General features: G+C 47.2%; 1 protein-coding gene across 2 annotated transcripts; it reads right to left on the reverse strand.

The window, feature by feature from the left end:
* Positions 1 to 140: 140 nt before the first annotated feature.
* Positions 141 to 16,027, reverse strand: SALL4 (spalt like transcription factor 4). Of its 2 annotated transcripts, none has more exons than XM_019640914.1 (4): positions 15,789 to 16,027; positions 5,023 to 7,356; positions 3,914 to 4,191; positions 141 to 2,224 (listed from the first exon to the last, which is right to left on the reverse strand). In XM_019640914.1, the coding sequence occupies exons 1-4, from the start codon at positions 15,916 to 15,918 to the stop codon at positions 1,805 to 1,807; spliced, it is 3,162 nt and encodes a 1,053-aa protein (XP_019496459.1). In that variant the 5' UTR covers positions 15,919 to 16,027; the 3' UTR covers positions 141 to 1,804. The 2 variants fall into 2 exon arrangements, with proteins under 2 accessions (XP_019496459.1, XP_019496460.1); XM_019640915.1 differs by having other exon boundaries at positions 6,343 to 7,356; positions 15,789 to 15,988.
* Between the last annotated feature and the right edge of the window lie 5,757 nt (positions 16,028 to 21,784).

Raw genomic sequence — 21,784 nt, forward strand, 5'->3', positions numbered from 1 at the left:
TTGTGTGTGTGTTTGTGTGTGTGTGTGTGTGTGTGTGTGTGTGTGTGTGTGTGTGTGTGTGAGAGAGAGAGAGACGAGGCACCAAGTAAGGATTCAAATTTAGAGCAGAAACTACCCGAAAAACATACATACACTCCTGGTAGGGGGAAAAAATATCCAAAATTTATTCTCCAACCGTCAGCATCAGCAGGTACAACTACAGGGATCTCTCCGTAGATCATACATTCACAAGGCATTGTTAGCATAACAGTGAGAAAGCCTCTGGTGTGTTCTCTGTAACAATATCCACTTCACAGTGTAAACAGGTACTAAGTATTGTGTTCACTTACAATTCCAGAAGGAAAGGCACAACTTGGCGAACAAAAAAAATAAAAATAAAAATCTGGGGATCCTAGTCAGGTGCAATAATTAATTCAGAGACAAACTTTTGGTAACAGTATTGATCTACATCTCCACATGGCGGGGGCAACACTTCTCCACCCAGAGATTACGGACTTTCCTTCTCCTTCCTCGTTAAACCATTAGAGCAACGCTTCATCGTTCGCTTCATATTACATATACAAAAAGGGGATTAAAAAAAAAATCACAAAAAACATCTCGAACGTCCAGCCGCTCCCACCAGTACATCAACTCTTAGGTTAAAGACGGGGCCTGGGAATCATATAGGAAAATCATCATATAGGAAAACAGAGACTAAGGCTACAAAAATAAAAAATAAATGAGGTAGATAAATTAAAGCTTTCATACCCAGGACTTGCCTGTTCCAATTTTGTAGCCTTCATGCAATACTGGGGGTGTAGGGGGGAGGGAGGTTGGGTGGGGAGAGAATCTTCATCATTACTTGGCATAAGTCACATCAAGGACATTTTTTTAAAAAGTACGTGACCCTAAAATAAGAAACACGCCCTTCCGTGAGTTTCTTCAAGAATGAAAACCCAGTTCTTCAATGGAGTAGGCACTGGTGAACTAAATTAAGTCACCTGAGGTTCCCTGCTCAAGGTTCCACCCCTCTTCTCCTGGCATTCAGGGAGAAGGTGGCATCTGGAAAGCACAGGGAGTACATTGGCACTCTGAGGGAACGACCTGAACTGTATTTAAATAAGCAGCAACACACACACATTGACTCCCTAAGGACTCAAACCAGTCCATCTGAGGGCATCCTACTTAAGGTTCCAAGGTTGAAAGAACTGGCTTTCTACAACCTCAGTTTTTTTTTTTGGGGGGGGGGGGGAAGTACATTCAAAAAAGAAAAATAAAAAGATGGGTGCATGGTTGGGGGGCATACAGAGCAGGCCCCCTAAAGACAACAGACCTTGTCCATTTACCCACAGTCACCACCGAAGGATACACTACCCCCGCCCCCACAAGGCTAAGCAGCTGTCTTTTCCATTGTGGGTCAGTGAGTTCCAACTTGAAACAGGTGACAAGTCTTTGGAAACCGTTACTCCAGCGTGTACAAAGGTTTTATGTATAGTTTGTCGCAAGTAACAAAGCTACTTTGCAAGACCCGCTTCTTTCCAAAATTAAAAAAAAAAAAAGAAAGACAATAACTAGTCTGTATGTTTTAGTATGAATTTGTTTGTTCTTTTGTTTTTTGCAAAGCAGCATAGCAACATCGTGATTGTAGGACTCTTTGCCTGAGGTTGTGGTCACAACTGTAAACATCATTTGCACATCAGTTAAAAACAAAACAAAAAAAAAAACCAAACAGGAGGAGATGGGTTCTTTAAAAAAAACAAACAAAAAGGTCCAGTTCTAGAGAGGTCACTGCATTTTTCTCCATCCGCATGGGCTCTCCTTGAGCTTAGCTGACCGCAATCTTGTTTTCTTCCAGGAAGTGAGGGAACTGGTGTTTGGGGACACTGTCGGCAGCCCCTGGCTTTTCCACGTCGGCACTGATCGCTGACTGGGAGCCATCCATCTTGGAGACAGTGGTGTTGTTCACCACGGAGCTGGCCCCCAGCGACACTGGGAGGGTAGGAATGCCTCCGCTCTGGATGACAGAGATCTCGTTGGTCTTCATGGCCAGGCCGCCATTGAGCATGGTGGTGTACTGGTTCCACACGGCAGGGTCCACGTTCATTGAAGGGGCTATGATTTCCTTGGAAAACATCTCGGGGACCCTCTTTCCATCTGTTCCTAAAAGAGCCATGGTGTTCTCGATGGCCAGCTTCCTCCCTCGGCGTGCGGAGCTATTGCTGGCCCCGTGCGTCATATAGTGGACCTACGGGAAGAGGGACAGAAAGGTTTCCACCAAAACAGAGACTGGACTGCATGGTGGCCACAGTCAGCCTGCATACGGGTTTGGTTCTACTCAAACACTGTTTTAACATGATTTATATTTAAAAATGAGATTTCGTATATGTAAAAAAAAAATCCAGATAGCTGGTCTCTTGGGGCGCAAAAAAAAAAAAAAAAATCAGATGATCTCACTATCACCTACTGTTTCTTCAGCCTGGCCTCTTTTCTGCCATTATTTTTCCAGTCTGGCTTTTGCATTTTCAAATCCCTTTCAGCTTCTTTTTAAAAAAAAAAAAAAAAAGTTGAAGACTGTGGTAGGTACTGGGTTTCTCAGGCATTGTCATGTCATCTTCACTGACATCCTTAGCAGTTAATAGTTATTATCTCATCGGGCTCTGAAGTGACTTGCTCTTAATCATTCTAACAAGCTATTAAGATGTTCCGGGCATAATTCTGAAAACGTTTTACTAGTTAACTCATTTAATCTCCAGCAGGACAACCGGAAGCCGTCATTACCGTTACCCCCATGCCTGGGGAACCGGGCACAAGGCATCGCTTGGGCAGCAAGGGCAGCTCCAGGCCTTTCCTGGGTTGGTCCCGGGGCCTGCGAACTAAAAGCTTTATTTCTGGAAGTCGGTATTAGAGATGAAGTTACTTCATGTTCCTCCTCGGGCACTTTTGGCAACTAGACTAAAAAGAATATAGGTTGTTTTTTTTGTCATCATAAGTATTTTTAATTTTTAACATGACTAATACGTCTTCTAGGGTCAACTTTAAGTGAATGAAGTTTCAACCTTTATACTAACTACAAAGAACTCAACAAGTGAGTGTTCTACTCACTGGAGACGGAGGGAGGTGTCCGGAGAGTAACACACCTGGCACAAACAGGAGGCAGGGCCTAGGGGAAAACCATCCTGTTCTTAAACAGGCCACTTTCAGTCCTTACAGGGGAGGGTGGTCTCCTGGTCCTCTCCACCCCCATGAAATCTTAGTGGAACCAATTTATCAAACAATAGGCCATTCTCTGGAAGAACCCAGCTGCTGTGTTTTAAAAGCAAGGCTGATAACCTGGAGCCCTTTTCTTATTAAATTAACTCCTGTGGTACCGTACTATATGTATGTTCAACTGCATGGTATGTATTTCAACCTAGCAGGCTAGGACAACCAAACCATCATACAGTACCGAGTGGCCCTCAAGCATAGAAGCATATAAAATCCACAAATGATTGATCAATACTACATTACAACACATGACAAATACCATCTATGTTTCCAGACTTGATTTCATACATCTAACTAAATTACAGTTGAAGGATATTATGGTCTGCCCGAGTATGGGAAGACCCATGCTCAGCTTGATACTAAGAAAACAAGAGCAGAAAAGACGCCATGGGTCCTGCTCCTAGACAGCATCCCTTGTAAAACACATCATTATTTTATGTGCTACTAAGATCAGGGGGGAAAACAATTCTAGACATCGACTGCAAGAAGCATCCCTATTTCAGAGATGTTGTGATGTGAGAAAATATACTTCTAAAAAAGAATACCGCAGGCGCCAATTTTGAGAGAATATCCCATTTGCTCTTAATGGAAGATTCGTTATGAATGGAGGACCCCGAGATGCTGCTCAACACCTAGCCCCCATCCCTGCAGACACCCTAAAGAAACTCACCTTCAAGTTGCCTTTGGTGGTGAAAGCTCGCCCGCATATGTTACACACGAAAGGCTTCTCCCCGGTGTGGGTCCGCTCGTGAATCTGAAGGGCGCTCGCCGAGGAGAAGTTCTTCCCGCACCGTGTGCAGCCGTGTTGCTTGGCCTGTCGGCGTGGCTGGGCCGCTAACAAAGGTGTCATGCCTGGGGACATGGTCGCGGGTCCAAACGCACCAGGAACTTCAACTTTGACATAGGTTGGCTGGGCACGGACAAATGTGGATGGGAGGCTGCCCCGACCTAGGATGTAGAGAAAAAAGAAATCCTGAACCTTTATCATCCCACACTCATTCACTCTTCAAACCAAAAGAAAAAAAATCCAGTTTTGAAAACAAGTGTCCACTATATGTGAGAGCCTGGAAAAGGCTTTCAAGGACATCATCGACACCTGAGAAGCAGCTTTCCTTTGACTTGTTTACCTGCACAGAGAATAGTAATGACTCAAACACCGAGGGAAATTTACCTACCACTTTGGTGTAAAGGTATGGGCAACACGTAAACACATGCATCCAAGTTCAAGTTCCTACATAAAGAGTGTTGCCTTTAAAGCATGCTCAGACACCAACCTTCTCAGGCTCTACGATGTGGCTGTTTCCCCATTTTACCATTAATGACATCAACAGGCACCCCAGTTTCCATGCGCATTTCAAATGGGTTAGATTCTTTTTTACCCCTCAAGAGTTATTTGTTTACCTTGCATCAAGGAATGGGACCTCAGAATCAAGACATTATGGTTTATCTCAATGGCTAAAGACCAATGCCCACCTTCTCAAAATTCTATTCTTAAGATTACCCATAGGTCCCCATGGGGCTCAAACACAAACAATAACAATCAATAAAAACGTATGCTGTCCATAGCCAGTGTGCGTTACCATCATAAATAAAGGCACGTCATTACTAGGACAGAGGAAGCTATTATTCCCCTCTACCCAGAAGTACAGACAGGCCAAACGCCCTACAGAGGAGCTGCTTCACATACATCATACTCTCCGTTTGCCAAGTTCAACCCAGGTTCCTTTTGGATAACCTCGTGCCCAAAATGGACATAAGTTAAATCCAAAGCTCTATCACCTTCCATCTCAGTGCGGCTGTTCTCCAAGCCGTCTGCTTTGCCGCCACCATCAGGAGACTTGGACTTGATACTTTCCGGTTGGCTATTGGCCGGGGAGAGTGCCTGGAAGGACCCGGTCTCCAGGACGTCTGGACTTCGGCTCTGATACTCCTGGTCTCCCATCACGGAGGGCGAGGAGTCGTTGGTCAAGCCATCACTCTCCACCGAACCATTTTCTCTGCTGGTCTGCCTCTGCAGGACAAGAGGAGCAGGGCCCACCTTCCCCGGGGCATCTAGGGGAGCCATCATGGTGAACCCCAGAGTGGGTGATGCCGAGTGGACGCTGGCAAGAGGCATGGGGACCTTCGAGGAGCTGCTGGGGACATCCTGGGAGCTGATTTCATCCACATCGATGCTTTCGATGACATCGTCGTGACAGATGGCACTTGTGCTGCCATTCTCTCCGACCATCACTGGCTCGGGACCCGTAAAGTCACAGGGGTTATCCGGCAGGGGGGTGTTAGGAATCTGACCGCCCATGTGCATCCGAATATGCTGCTGCAACATGACCGCGTTGGTGAACTTCTTCTGGCAGATGGGGCACGAATGCTGCGTCTTTATGGATGTGTTGGTTCGGTGAACCCCGAAATGTGTCTTCAGGTTGCCTTTGGTGGAGAAGGCTCGGTCGCAGATCTTACACCGGAATGGCCTCTCCCCGGTGTGGGTGCGGTAATGCATTTTGAGGGAGCTCTGGCAGCTTAAGACACGGTGGCAAATGAGACATTCGTTGGGGTCGGTGGTGGCCTTGTCAATGTTCTCCACCAGCTGCTGCAACTTCAGGGTCTCTGACCCTGGCTCGGGTGTCCCTCTCCCTTGGAAGCCACCAACCCTTGGGGAACTATGGTTTGGCCCCACCCCAGAGACTATGGATCCGTCCTCACTGTCTGGAGAAGGCCCGGGCTGCAGGTCGGCAGGCAGTGGGCCACCCATGAGGTCCTTGGGGTTAGTCCCTGAAGAGAGATTCTGAGGTAGCCCTACATTAGGGGTCCCTGTTACCAGGACAGGTTTGCTGTCTAAAGAGAGACTCGATTCATCTATGGGGACAGGTACAGAGAGTGCATAGGGAACGCCATTGCCTGCCGCCATTTTGTCGTGGAACTCGGCAAACAGCTGGGGGTTTGCCTTCACCTGGGGATGTCGATGAAAGTGCACCTTGAGGTTGCCCTTGGTGGTGAACCGGTGGCCACAGACAGAGCACACGAAGGGTCTCTCTCCAGTATGGGAGCGGAGGTGGATCTGCAAGGAGCTATCAGTCCCAAAAACCTTGCTACAGTACTTACACTTGTGCCTGTAGAGGGCGGCCTCGTCTTTGGGTTTCACATCCACCGGGGAGACGTTGGGTGGCTTCCCTTTCCCTTTCTTGGACGGGTCTATCGCCACCGTGGAGAAAGGGCTCTGGAAGAGCACAGAGCCTGGGGGCTGAGGTAGCAAAGCACCCGGGAGGCGGTTGGGGAGCACCCTTGACCCATCCGGCCTCAGGGCGAAGGACACCAGCCCTGGGGACACAGAGCTGGTGGTGGAAGGTATGTTTGCATGAGGTAGCTTGGCTTGTTTCAAGGTGTCCAGAGACAGACCTTGGCTCCCAGCAGCTTTCTGGCTGAGCAAAGCCACGGCCGCAGAAACCTGCTGGGACATGTGGCTGCCTAACGTCTTCAGGGTGTCGGCTCCCGCCATGCCGGAGTGGAGGGCATGGGACGCCCACATGTTCACCTGAATGCGGATCTGCTCGGTGAGCTGGATCTGCTGTAGCTGCTGCTGCTGCAGACACAGGATCTGCTCCAGGACCCACGGGATGCTGTTGGCACCGGGCAAGGGGGCTGGCAGCGCGTCCGCGCTGCACTGATTCACCGCCACCTTGGTGCCCCGTAGTGCTTGGAGAGTGACGTTAGTGTTAGCCACTTTGCCTTTGGGTAAATAGCTTAAGTCCTGGGGGGTGGGGGGCAGGGCCGTCTCCGTCTTCAAGTACAGAACAGGCTCCACCCCTGGCTTCTGCTTCACGTCCCCTGAGCTGCCGCCATCCTCCCTGTGACTGTCCTTGCTGCTGGGACTGTGTGGCTGGTGGCTCAGCACAGCCCCGGAGAAGTCATCTGAAGGCACCGGCCCCTCACTGTCATTCATGATGAGGACAGGTGGATTTTTAGTGCAATTTTTCCTGTGTTCTAAGAACTCGGAGAAGCTGAAGAACTCTGCACAGCATTTCTCGCAGACGTGAGTCTCCTCCCGACGAGGCCTCTTCAGCGTCACTCGGTCCCCAGTCATGTCATCACCAGTCCCTGGGTGGTTCATGGGAGCACCTGTGATGGGAGAGCAAAAGCTAAGAACTCGGCCCAAGAGAGGATGAAGGGCAATGTCTCAGGAAGAGCCACGGCCACTCACAATGCGACAGTGTGGCAACAGGCAGAAAGAAGGTTGCGTAGGCGAACGAGGCATCCGGAGGGTCTGATTGGACTAACCCCGCCCCCCCGCCAAATATGGCTAAGTACTAACCCCAGGACTGTGCATGTGACCTTATATGGAACAGGACCGTTGCAATTGTAACTAGGGTGGGACCCAACCCCAATCAATGCCTGGTGTCCTTAAAGCGAAAGGGAGATTTGAGTCAGAAAAGGAGCCATGTGTACGAGTTACGTGGCTATAAACGGAGGATTGCTGGCCTACGGACGGTAGGAACCAACGAGGCAGGAGGAAGGCAGGGCCAGAGTCTCCCCAGAACCTCCAGAAGGAACCAACCCTGCTGACACCTTGACTTTGTACCGCTACCGTCCAAAAACGGTGAGGATAAATTTCTATTGTTTTTAAGCCAGCCAAAGGGGAAATTTTAGAGAAATGTTTACAGCAGTAAAAAAGCAAGTTTTGGTTCACCCACAGTGCAAAACTATGGAGAATTTCCGTGTGCCCTAACATGGATACAGATGTCAGGTGACACAGGCTGCAGGAGAGTATGTCAAATGTGACCATTTTTGTTTAAAACAGAACCTGTTGGAAACATACAAATGCATGGGGAAAAGGCCAGGAATCAGCCACGTCACACTTAAATAAAGTATTACATTTTAAAGCAAACTAACATAATTTACCCTACTTCCACTTCCTAAAATCATGGGTTTTTGATTGAAAAGTTCACCACGAGTTTGGGATGTGGGGGGTGGGTTGACCTTGAGACAAAATGTATTTCTCGAGACGATCAATAGATTTGAGATTTTCAAAAAGTGGTTCTTTCACATTTACATAGCTTGGCCTTAATAAATCGACTTCATCTTTACCAGTTTCAGATTGGATAAAAAATATGACGGTTCCCCCCACACACACCCCCCCAAAGGTCTGGCCTGCCAGGGTCAAGAAAACCAGCTAGGGCCAATCGAGTGCTCGCCTGTCAGTAACAGGTTTCATGTGGTGTATGTCTGCTCTACATGCATGATGACAACCTCATAAGGTAGATGCCTGGGCTAAGTGTTTGAGTGCCTACCATGTGCTTGGCACCATCCTAGGATCTCAGAAATGTGTAGAAAGTACAGGTATTCAGACCAATTTCCCCACCTTTCTATTTCTAAAGGTGACAGAGGTGGGCAACTAGGGCCACTGAGAGTAAGACAACAGTCCTTGACTAACTCATTTAACAACATTTCTCACCTCCTACTGTGTGCAAGGCTGGGGCTAGGAATCCCTTGTGAATAGGTAAGCCTATATATATAGCTTCCTGTATTCTGACTAGGCACCTCCTAAGTGCCCCATACATACTACACTTATTAAAACCAAGGCATACAGCGCCCAGAACCTCCATTTGAATTCTTCCTTTGTTCTTACACTTGCTATCATGTTTCTTCTGTTGAGACTGCAACTATCTTTCCCCTCACAGAAATGGGAGTGGGGGCGGCGGCGTGAGCAGGAAAAACTGGGGAGTCAGGTTGGGGGGAGGGGGAGGAGGAGGGCACTAAAACACACATTACCACCTTTCTGCGAGGCCCAGAAGTCACTTAAAAAGTCAGGACATGATGCAGCCCTGAGCTCAACAAGGAGGCACCTCCTTCCTTACCACCCCCAGTGCTGCTCAGCAACAGTCGCCATTTTCAAGAATCAAGTTAAAAATACTCGTCAATTCCCAGAACTCTGATAGATAGTATCTATGGGTACACTTTCCCAAGACTTAAAACGCTGCGCTGGTGGGGGTGTTAAAGTGGCATAAAATCTTTCTGGAGAAGCAATTCTGACAATTATATGTCAAGAACTTTAAAAAGTGGAACTTTTTTAAAAAGTTGGTCTTGGAAGAGAAACACATACATTATTGACGCCTGTAAACAGATACATCTTCTCCAATGGACAAGCTGGCAACATCATATTTTGGTGCAGTTCTCCTTTGACCCAACAATTCCCTTGTTAGAAATTTACTTTGTATACAAGCATACATTTCTCATATTAACAGCAAAAACAAAATGGATATACTTTGGTTTACCGGTAAAGTTGCAGTGACATAAATTAGGGTATAGAAAGAAGATGATTACTTTTGTAGCCTACAAAAATAAAGCAGGGGGTGACCAGTTAGCTCAGTTGGTTCCAGTGTGGTGCTGATAACACCAAGGTTATCAGTTTGATCCTAGCATGGGCCACTGTGGGCTGCGCCCTCCTTAAGAGCGTCAACTATGCCACTGTAGCATGAAAGCCATGTGTAACCAATGACCCTGGCTGTTCCCCAATAAAATTCAAAAACATGAAGGAGATCTACATTATGTGCTGCTCCATAAGACACTTGCCCAATGTTTGTTTCAAGAGGAGGAAAAAAGGGGAAAGAACAGGATGTATCTAATCTGCTCCCGTTAGTATTGCAAGTAAATGTAACTATGTACATGGGAAACTTTTGAAATAAGAGAAACTGTGGCAAGTCTCTGGCTATTGGAGAATGGTCTGGGGGATGGGGTGCAGGAGAAATTTAAAACTGTATACACTTTTGTACTATGTTTTCTTTTTATTTAGTATGTTTACACCCTCTGTCTCAGCCATTCTACTTCTGGAAATCTCCAGTGAAGCCCACGCAAAAATGGCCATTCCGCTTTGTAAGGGCCAAGAGCAACACCACCAACCTCCTCCAAACAACAACACACACACTTCAGGCTCCGCTACCCTAACGCATTTATCTTTGCAGCCACATAATCAAATAAGTCCGTTCCCAATTTGAAGATGTGGAAACCGAGGCTCAGAAGCAAGTAGCTCAAGGTGACATACGGATGACCCGAATAGAAAAAGCAGGGATTGTGTTCTGAAATACTATTTAAGAAGAGCACGAAAATTAGTGACCTAATTTAGCAGTTTCTTCCAGAGCAATGTTGCTCAAACTTTTTTTCATTTCATCCCTCCCATGGAGGCTTTTAAAGCATTTTTTTCACTAATCACTCCCCCCACCACCATGAAATTTTAATGCCACAAACACACTATATCTGCTCATGCACTGGAATCCTTTGGGAGGTCACAAACCACTGTAATATCAATGTTTTTGTCTTCCCCCAAGAAACAATTTTCACCTCCTTAGGGGCAATATTCCCTCATTGAAAATGCAGGTTCTAAAGCAGGCATTTGTAAACTGGGATCCATGAAATCAGGAAAAAATGTTCTTCACTGTCACTAATCGGAACTAATACTTAACATTTAGTTATGAATGTAGGAAACATACCACAGTGGTATTCACAGAACCCGTGAGTTTGTCATCAATAGAAAGCAGGTAACTTTCATTCGATGTTAATCTGTCTGTTGCACGACAGGAAATTCTAGGTTCCCTGGATCTTACGGTGATCAAAAAGCACGTGTCACTGTATCACAAACTTTTTTTTTGATAAGTGTGTCTCAATGCAATTTATTTTCTTGGTATTGCTTCGTATTTCATTCTGTGCATCTAAGTACATTCTGTTGAGAAGGGGTCTGTGGCACAAAAAAGGTTAAGCTCCCCCTGCTCTAGAAGGATCTAACAGTTCCCAGGAGTGATTTACAACCTGAATACCAGCTTGCCTTCACTGCATACACAGGCTTGCCTCTTCTGTAGCCTCGAAACCATACCAGCCACATCCCACTTGAGTCTTAAAACAGCAGGAGCTCTGTTTGCTTGTGCAGTAAAAAGTCCTTCTACATCCAGACCACCATTGGCAAATACTGAAACTGTATTTGCCCAAGAGAGGACTCTGATATGAACAATTGCTGGGTCTGCTTAAGTGAACCCTTCCCAAAAGGAAAAAGCAAAGTTCAGGGGGATTACATAGCAACTCCTTCTTCCATCCTAAATCCCCACCCCCACTCCGAATTTTAGGAATGTTATCTGCCAGCATCTAGTTATCCAATAAGTTGGAAGAATGCAGTAAACCCAGCAGGGGTCTTAGATTCAATCACTGCCAAATGGATAGAAAATACTCTTTCCATTGTATAGGAAGAAAAGCTCATCTACCAGAGGCCAATCAAATTCTGGAGAAGAGAAATGCTTAAAAAAAAAAAAGTTTATCTTGAGAAAAAGCATTAGGACTTAAGTTTATCTCCCCCCCCCCAAATTCTTACATTAAAAAGAAATACAATGAGTAGGTTATCTAAATTACACAATGTCTTCTACCCTCTCCCTACCCCCAGGATAATTACCAAAAAAAACAAAAGGAAATTGAGACCTCAGGAAGTATTGAACCAGTTGAAAGAAAGCACCCTTTTACCAGTTTAATTTTACACCTGGATTCCGCAATCCCAGAAATGCTTAAGTCACAAACCTTTAACTCAAGTCATGGATGGCGAATTAAGAGCTATAATTAAGTTTCTACTTAATGAAGAGCTAAAAAAAAAAATTGTTCCAGTCTATGATCAAAATTCTGGGACTCCACTAAAAAGGGGGAAAAAAAATTAAGAGTTAAAGAATCAAAGACGGCTGCATAGCTGAGTGTGAGCTCCACTATTTATATTATAGAGATGTGTCCCCTTTTGCCTCAACTGGAGTTCATCTTTTAAGCACATTTGTAAACTCCAAGCAGGCAGGAGCTTCTGTAGCCTGCTTCAGAGCCCCTACAACAAAGCCTGACACTAAATTAATTTTTTAAAAAAGAAAAGAAAAAAGATGGTGGTGACTAGAGATGTAGCTCTTGTCTGGATTTAGAGGCTTTTAAAATTGTTCAGATGCTTTTCCAAAAATAAGCAAAAGTACAATATGTTAGTTAAGGAAGATGAAAAAGGAAACTTTTTGAACTCTTTCCCCCAGATCAGGGGAAAAGGGCCAGAGCACTAAACACAAACTCTGCCTGATTTCCAACTTGCTTCACAGGGACCTCAATCTAAAGCTTCCAAAGACACTTCTCAAAAATTAAACGTCAGAGAGATCATCACTCAGCCATCCAAACACTCACCATAGCCCCTCATCGAAGGAACTGACAAAATCCCACCTCATAACCAATGCCTCCAAACACACACACAGCCCCTAGGATTCACAGAAAAGGCTACAGTATCCAACAGGACAAGGTAACCACAGGCTACAGCTTACTCTAAAATGAGTAAAAATGAGAAGATAACGTACTTAAGATTCCCCTGCCTGGCGTCTGGCAGACAGTAGCTACAAAGAAAGCTGCAGAATTATCTCAACTGGCAGTTCAGCACCATCTTGAGACAATAATAAGTAAATAAAAACAACGCTATTTTGAACAACATGCACTATCAATCATATTCCCAGGACACACTGGGCCTTCTACAGCTGAAATGAAACAGGACACTTTATTTCCACTGTATAGAGAAGAACCTAAAAGCTCAGAGGCCCGAGCGGGTCTCAAAGTTACACCGCTGAAAGTCACACAACCACGCTGGAAGGCACATCTCCCTCTAAAACCTTACCGAAAAATCTAACTTCATTTAAAAAGAGAAAGTGCAAACTCAATCTCCTGCCTCTTGAGATGGGTCCCCAGCTCCCCACTGGTGAGAAAGCTAGCAGAGGCTTGAAGGACCAACTATCCTTAGCTTGTGCAATTTCTTTTTAACGGAACAAAAGGGGCTGTGGGCAAATTTTAGCTCCTCTCCCTTTAGGAAACAGATCGAAACACAGGAAAAAGTCGGCCTGCAACATTAACGCTATCAACAAACTTCCCTCTCCCTCAATTAAAATGGAAGCTGCTCCCCAAGTGCCCTAATTCTCAGAATCCTTACAGCCAATGCACGTCACTTCAGTTAAGAAGCTGGGGCTAGGCAGTTATTTGAAACTTGGGAATCTTAATCGTTGAAGGTTGTAATCCAGTTTAGCACAAAGGGCATTTGAAACTCTTTTGAGAAAATGCTAATTTTCCTGTATGAGTCCCCTGACCACCTGCAGATTTTTTGATCTGCTAATTGGTCACCAAACTTCATTTTCCTCCCTCAAAAACCGCATTCTTTACAAGTGAGTCTCAAATTGGCTCTGCGAAATAAGACTAGACCGATTTTAATTTAAAAAGAATTACACATATCTCTACCTATCTGTATCTATAGATACACATACAAGCTGCTCAAACGCGAAATGCACCCGTTAAAATGTACTGCTTGGGAAAACTACCTTCTGTCCCATGGTGGCAACTGGGGACTGCAAACAGTCTATGATCGAGGAATTCTTTCCAAGAATTCCAAAGACTTGGCATATTATACCGGGCACAGCCAGGGATCGCGAAAGCAACCGGGACGCCCACCCTTGACCCAGCCCACCGCTCTCCATTCCCCTGACAACCCGTCCCCCATCAGGTGTGAGCCAGTACCTGCCGGGGGACCCGCCTCTCAGCAAAGGGCGCGGCTCCAGGCTGGGCCTCCAGGGGGCGCCCACGCACAACTCCGCGGTCCGCTCCAGCCCAAGCGATCAATAGCGAACCCCCCACCCCCAAATAGTGGAGGGAGCGCACTGCCAGGCCAGAGACCCTAACCAGAGAGGGTTAACTGATTGCAAACTCCAGCCAGCGTTCATTTAAGAAGCCCTCCCCCACCCCCCACCCCCAGCCTGGTAACAAGCTCTCCCTGAAGGTGCCAAATACCACCAAAAGTCCCACTTGTGTGTGCCCACCCAAAATGAAAGGGGGAAGGGGAAGGGAGGTCAGAGCAGGACCAGGGGAGGGGTCAGAGCCAGGAGCCCGCCCTCCCCTCGGGAGGAAGCCGGCCGGCGGAGGGTTAACCCTTTTGTTCCAGGTGGGCCCGGCGACAGAGGCTCTCCACGCTCCCTCCACCCCGCCCCCCAGGCACAAAGAGAGCCCACCCTCCTGAGACCTCGGGCGTGCGCTGCCCTGACCATCGGACGCCCCGAAAACGCAACAGCCCTCCCCCTCGGCGGGCCGATCTCTTTAATTTGCCCTCGAAAAAGGCTCCTTTGGGGGGGAAAGTGGAGATGTAGATTAACCTATTATAAATTTGGGAAATGTATTAATGCCGTCCTCGGGGGGGGAAAAAAAGGAACAGTGGTCAAAATGCAGCGACCGTCTTCCCATCGGAGTCCTCTGCTTTGGCGTGTCCGGGGTGGCCGCACCCCCCCCCCTAGTCAACCGTTGAGAAATTAGAAAACAGGCGGGGAGGGGAGAAGCGACCGACGAGGCCCAAGAGGTTAGAGGCGCCCCCTCCCCCCACGCGTGCGCTCAAAACTTATCAGGCGACAATTTGGCGGGCCGGGACAGAGGGCAGATAGTGGAAGAGCGACTCGCTCCTGAAACTTCCGCGGTTAAGCGACGAGGAGGAGGAGGCGGCGAGTTTGCGCCGCCGGGAGGCCCGGGGTCCCGAACTCCTCCGGACCCGGGGGGCGCCGGCCGCGGAAGCCCCGGGAGCGCGCCCCGGCCGCAGGCGCGCAGCCCTGGCCCGGCTTCGCCCCTCTGGCCCCCGAGGCGCGCTTGTGCAAAGCCGGGCGCCCCAGAAAAGCCGTGCAAAGCGCCAGGCCGGTGCACCCCGGCGGGGAGACGGCGCGCCCGCGAGCCCGGCCCCTGGGGGCGCGCACCCCTCGGGCCGGCCGCGGCTATTTTAGGAAGTCGGAAATCAAAGATGGCTGGAGGTCAGGCCCCGAAAGGTTAGGGCGAAGAGCGGCGGGCGGCGCAGCCCGGGGAGGGAAAGCGAGAACCAAAAAAGAAATCCTCCGCGAGGGACAGAGCGGGCCCGTCGCCCCCACCTCTCCGGACCCTCCGATGCTCGCCGCAGCGCGGGTGGCCCGCACCCCAGCTCCTGGGGGTGGGGAGAGGTCGCGCCCCCTCCCCCCGCTTAGCCAGGGAGGGGCGCGAGCAACAGATCGCCCTCCCCCGGGGGGGGGTCTTCCAAGGGGTGCACCGCTACTCCAACTTCCTAGAAAAGCCCCCAAGGGGTGAAGGGGAAAGGGTGGGGACCCCCGGGGTCTTTCTTTTAAAAAGCGGCGCCAGAGAGGGAGGAGGGGAACCTAAGTTACAAGTGGGGGGGAGGTTACCAGTGAGGGGAGTGGAACCAATTAAGAGAAGGGCAGAGGACAAGGAGAAGGGAACCTTTCAGGAAAGAGAGGGACAGAGGAGAGGGTGGGGGTCAGTTTTACACTAAGGAGAGAGAGACCTGGGGGGTGAGACTTACACAAGTGAGGGGAGGCGATAAAAATGTAAAATTAACAAGGGCGGGGTTGGGGGGGTGGATAAAGCTGCCTCTCTCCTCTGGAACTGAGCCCCAGATCTCGGCTCCAGCATCTGCGCTGGAAGCCGCTAGCTCCCCGAAGCCCGCGCCTTCGAGGGTCCCGCGAACACGCGGGTAGCTGTGCGCCCCCGGCCCCACTCACCCGGCTCCCCCGCCGCCGGCGCCGCTGGGTCCGCATCTGCAAACTCTGGGGCCGGCTGCTGCGGCTGCTGCTCGCCCTGGTCCTCCTCCGAGTTGATGTGTTGGGGTTTCGCCTGCTTGCGCCTCGACATGGTGCGAGCATCGGGGCGCCGGGAGAGCTGCGGTAATTTGCCCACTCCGCCACAAATTCCTGGAGTTGGGAAATTTACCCCCCTTCGGCCGGAACGCGCATGTCCCAGTAATTATTATTATCAATAATGCATTGCGATTTATCATGAGCCCTGACAGCTGATTGGCCTGGGTCCAAGACCTCAGAGATCATTTAAATAAGCCCTCATTGATCAGGGAGGGGCGAGGCATTCTGGGCTTTGTAGTCCGGCCCTACATGCGACAAAGGCGTGTTCGTCGGGGGAGCGCAACTAATTAGCATCCGGGCTCAGATTGGCTGAATCTGGACGAAATCGGGGAGGGGGGGGACCCATCCTTCGCCCCAGCTATCTGAATCCTTGGAGAGAAAAAGAAAAAGACTGGTGTACTTATTAAAAAAGTACGGACTTACGAAAAAGTTTTGGAACGAGAATATTTGGTAGTGTGCTCCAAAAATTACTTTTGTAAGGCTGATATCCGCGCATGCCGGGGAGGAAGGTCTGCTAAGTGGCATAGTTTGGCTCAATATTTACATCTACCAAAAAACAAACAGAAAACTGAGATGCGACCCGAGTCCCCTTCCATCTTCCTTTTGATTGAAGTGTTTATATTGACATTCATGATGACTGAAGAATGGTGGAAACGGGGATTTATTCAACCTTCCAGCTCCATCTCAACTCTAAAAGTGGCCTTCGAATTTCCAAAATTTCAGATTATCCCCTCACCATGATTTATTTGCTTTAAATGCTAAATAGCCCCCAGGATTCAGATTCACAAGGATTGTTTTGTTTTGTTTTGTTTTGTTACAACGCAACCTTGATTTTTTTTTCTTTTTTTACTTTAAAATGACAGGATACTTAATATAGAAAGGGCAGATTAAAAGCCAGTGCAGCCAGATAGTATCAAAACAGCAAACAATTGCATTTTTTCCCCCCACCGGAGCCATAAATGTCTGATAACATCATACTTTATAACTAAGAATGTTGTCCATCTCCCATGGAAACACAAGGGGCAGTGTCAGAGTAACTGGCTGTTACTAAACTAATCATTATTGGAATTTTTTTTTTTTGCAATACAGACTTTATTATGGACAAAGGTGTATAGTTCAAAGAAATTGTATTATCCCACTATGGGGATATTTGGAATTTTCTAAAATTGAGTATAATATTATATGCATATACAGCTATATAGTAAATCTCTATGTATTGAATTCCACTAACTGCCTCGCACAATGTAAATGCTCAATAAATGGTGAATAGATGTGAAATCCTCAGCTTTGTAAGTCTTTTGATGGATGTTTCCATGATGCCTCTGGGCATTCGTCTTTATTTGACATTTACTTTATTGTAAGGGACTGCAACTATAAACCCTTCCTCCGCATTTGTGCATTGCATTTTCTTGATTAGTTATTCATCAGGTTCCCAGCTTGTAAGAGTTTCTTGAAAGCTCATCAGGAATGCAAGCAAAATAGAATGCTGGGCTCCTAAGTATGTTCACCTGGATGTTTGGACAACCCAAGGCAGAAAATAAATCAGCTTGATGATCTTTTTGATATTCGTGGCCATCAATAAAAACGTATTTGAAGAAAGGAAGGTTAACCTCTAATTTTTTGAGTCTCAGTTTGAAAATGTTTTGCGTTGTTTTATGTAAGTCCCCTAAAGCAAAAAAGGATAGAATTACAGTCAACAGCCAAAGTTGGAAAGGCAAGAATTTGGTTTAATAATGTATGGAAGCCTTTAGAATTCTCATTCTGAGTAAAAAGGCCAATTAACGCCTGCCTTGCTGACTAATCTGCTTATATTCACAACACCTTTTCTGTGTAAGATAGTGTGGCGGGAGATGTAATTTACCAATCTACATGAATGTACAGTAGGTTTACAGCTCAATAAATGAAGTTTAAGGAAAACGTCATTTAAGATATAGTTGTATATATTTATTATAGTTGGTGGTAGCTAAAACACATTCGCCATTTCTACTTAGAACAAAGTAATGCAATTGTGTCACCGCAGTCTCCAAGTGGTGATAATAATAATAATTGATGGAGCCTCTAGTAGGTGCCACAGACTCACTAAATGTACACTTTCTCCTTTGATCTTCCCAGGGAGATGGGTATTGTTTTGTCTATTTTGAAAATGAGGAAACTGAGGCTCAAAGACATGTAAGTAACTTAAGTAGAAGGTGTCTGAGCTGGTGGTCAATCCCTAAGCCTGACTTCAAAATTCTTCCTGTCACCCCCCACTCACTACCTGTCATCCAGCTGTAGCTGAATATAGACAAGATCGCTAAACAAGAAAAAATCGTGGCAACAGAAAACATGTGAAATTAAGCCTGTCCTCGAAAATCCAGGGTCCCTAGAGATCAGTTCTACAAAGTCAAAAGGGAGGTTCTCCTCAACTGGAACCCTTCCGTGAATATCATTCAAGAAAAGAAAGATTCAGTACACATTCTGAACCTACCTCCAACCTACGAGCTACAGCCAGGAGCTCCTAGGTGGGAGGTGAAGATGGACCCTAGAGCAAAGTAGAGGGTCAGTGGGTGGTGGAGGGGTAGAAGGCAAGTCCTTAATGATTATTTAATATTCCTTAAACAACCAAAAGATCTGGGTGGGACCGGAGTTAGAAACAAAAAATGATCAGAGTAAAGGATTATATTAAACTTTTTAATGACTTTTGTTAGGTGGCTGGGTTTATATAATCCAATCATTCTCTGTTTGCCCCAGGCAGAAATTCACTTCCCGTTTTATCTTTCAGCAAGCAGCCTCTGAACACTAAGGCATTACTGTTTATAAGGCTATTTGGGATACATAATCCCATTTTGTCCTAATTAAAATCCTTTTTTTATTCCCATTTCACAGGTGGGAAAACACGCTCAGATCTCCTGTCAGCACCTTGTAAGTACTCACAAACGTGTGCTGAATGTATGGATTCAGTAACTTGGCAGTTACAGGATGATGGTCTCAGTGGAGCTCAGATCTTCTAATTCTTTCCTCAAAGTCCCACCTCTGCTCTATTCTGCAGCGAATGTTCTTCCTAAAATGGGCATTGCCTCATCCAAATGAGGTGTCGCCTATTAGTGTCGATCTTCTGGAAGCCAGTTCTTTCCTTTCATAGCACAGTTCAAAATTTATAATTACAGATTTGATTGTATATCTGTTTATTGCTTGTTTTTCACAGTGCGGGCCCTACAGGGGCAGACACCTTCACCACTGTGTCCCTAGCAGTTTGTCACAGTAACGGAACACGGAAGTCATGGTAAATAACAATGAATCAGTCCGTCAATGGTGAATAGCTTTGGGGACCTGAATATACATAAAGTATTAGAAGGCAGTTACCTTTCTTGGGAATGTAAAATGGTGTGGCCATTATGGAAAACAATATGGCCGTTCCTCAAAAAATTACACATAGAATTCCAGCATTTCCACTTCTGAATATACACAAAAGAATTGAAAGCAAGGATGTGAAGAGCTATATGTACACCCATGTTCACAGCAGTGTTATTCACAATAGCCAAAGGTGAAAGGAACCCAAGAGTCCATCAACAGATGAGTAAACAAAATGTGGTCTACCCATACAATGGAATATTAGTCAGCCTTAAAAAGGAAGGAACTTCTGACATATGCCACAATATGGATAAACTTTGGGGACATTATGCTAATTGAAATAAGCCAGTCACAAAACGACAAATACTGTATGATTCCACTTACATGAGGTCCCTAGAATAGTCAAACTCATAGAGATAGAAAGTAGAATGGTGGTTGCCAGAGCCTGGATGCGAGGGAAGGGGAGGAATGGGGAGTTATTATTTAATGGGAATGGAGTTTCAGTTACACAAGATGAAAAGAGTTCTGGAGATTGCGCAACAATGCGAATGAACTTAATACCACTAAACAGTACACTTAAAATTGATGGAGGGGCGGCTGGTTAGCTCAGTTGGTTAGAGCTCAGGCTTATAACATCAAGGTTGCTGGCTCAATCCCCGCATGGGCCACTGAGCTGCACCCTCCACAACGAGACTGAAACAACTACTTGACTTGGAGCTGATGGGTCCTGGACAAACACACTGTTCCCCAATTAAAAAAAAAAATTGATGAAGATGGTAAAATTTTATGTTACACGTATTTTACCACAATTGGGGGGAAAAAACAAGGTCATTACAAACTGATGGTTGCCCAACTGCATGAATTTATTTAAAATCATTAAACTGTACACTTATAGCGGGTGACTTTTATGATATATAAAGCCTACCTAAATGAAACTGTTTTTAAGAAGACAATTAGATACATGGCTATCCCTATAATTGAAAGGGTCATAATTATATGAGCGGTGTTTCCTATGTGGGATTCCCAGCATCTCAAGCTTAAAAAGACTAAAGTGGCCAGGCTGGTGCCCATAAGTCATGATCTGCCACTGCAAAAGGATTGCTCCTCTGGGTCTCTAATTATTCATGCCAGGAAATGGCCAAGTGGCCCAACATGACAACCACTGCTGCTTTAATTTGGGAAACGTAAGGTTTGGATTCGGGAAGTATACAGCGCAGCCTTTTTCTCAACACGGACCAACCCCTTGGAGGCCATGGACTTTCATCGATTTGATCTCTTCCTGCCTGAAATGGAAGGCTTTATGTCTGGAAGGAACTCTTCAAATTCTAGAGATTTAGAAGTTGAGCTCAAATTGCTTCAGAAATCATGCTTGTAATTCACCGAGAATGCTTTATTATGGGGCCAAATGTCCACTTTTCTGCGAGTCCTGGCCCAGAGCCCTTCTGTGGGGATGATTTATCGCTGCAAAATCTGGCTAATTGCAATAATCACCACTTAACTGATGCTACCCGTACCCCTCACTTTGATATCTCTGCTTGTCGTCATTTTATCAATCCCAAATTGGTACTGAAGAATTTCTAGCTCCGATTCATTTTCCCAGTTGCCACTAATATATTGAAGCCCATAACTGTGTGCTCAAAAAAAAAAAAAGAATAAATAAAAAGTATCATACTCCAGCAAGTACATGAAAGCAGGAACAAACCGTCAGAAAACAAGCATGTCTCATGCAGGTTCTTTGGTTGAAGATTAGATGGACAAAGAAAGAAAAAGTTGATGGGACTGGCTTTTATGTCCCTCAGTCACTTGACTAGCTCACTCCAGTCCACGCATATGGGTTTTTAGGTCAATCGGGGCTCTCACACACTGTAGAGAATGTTGACTCTCTAAGTCCACAGTGCTGGTTCTCCATGGGGGTGGTGATTTTGCCCCCTCCCCCACCAGGGGACATTTGGCAATGTCTGGAGCCCTTTTTTTTTTTTTTTTTTTTNCTCCTGAAACTTCCGCGGTTAAGCGACGAGGAGGAGGAGGCGGCGAGTTTGCGCCGCCGGGAGGCCCGGGGTCCCGAACTCCTCCGGACCCGGGGGGCGCCGGCCGCGGAAGCCCCGGGAGCGCGCCCCGGCCGCAGGCGCGCAGCCCTGGCCCGGCTTCGCCCCTCTGGCCCCCGAGGCGCGCTTGTGCAAAGCCGGGCGCCCCAGAAAAGCCGTGCAAAGCGCCAGGCCGGTGCACCCCGGCGGGGAGACGGCGCGCCCGCGAGCCCGGCCCCTGGGGGCGCGCACCCCTCGGGCCGGCCGCGGCTATTTTAGGAAGTCGGAAATCAAAGATGGCTGGAGGTCAGGCCCCGAAAGGTTAGGGCGAAGAGCGGCGGGCGGCGCAGCCCGGGGAGGGAAAGCGAGAACCAAAAAAGAAATCCTCCGCGAGGGACAGAGCGGGCCCGTCGCCCCCACCTCTCCGGACCCTCCGATGCTCGCCGCAGCGCGGGTGGCCCGCACCCCAGCTCCTGGGGGTGGGGAGAGGTCGCGCCCCCTCCCCCC

The sequence above is a fragment of the Hipposideros armiger genome, unplaced genomic scaffold (assembly GCF_001890085.2).
Source record: "Hipposideros armiger isolate ML-2016 unplaced genomic scaffold, ASM189008v1 scaffold_54, whole genome shotgun sequence".
In the NCBI taxonomy this organism is placed as follows: domain Eukaryota; kingdom Metazoa; phylum Chordata; class Mammalia; order Chiroptera; family Hipposideridae; genus Hipposideros; species Hipposideros armiger.

Excerpts from the sequence above, each read along its gene's own strand:
- SALL4 (XM_019640914.1), bottom strand. The coding sequence starts at position 15,918 with ATGTCGAGGCGCAAGCAGGCGAAACCCCAACACATCAACTCGGAGGAG. Across the intron at positions 7,357-15,788 it reads GCCGGCGGCGGGGGAGCCGG|GTGCTCCCATGAACCACCCA; the intron begins GTGAGTGGGGCC and ends CTCCCATCACAG. Across the intron at positions 2,225-3,913 it reads CCACCAAAGGCAACTTGAAG|GTCCACTATATGACGCACGG; the intron begins GTGAGTTTCTTT and ends CTCTTCCCGTAG.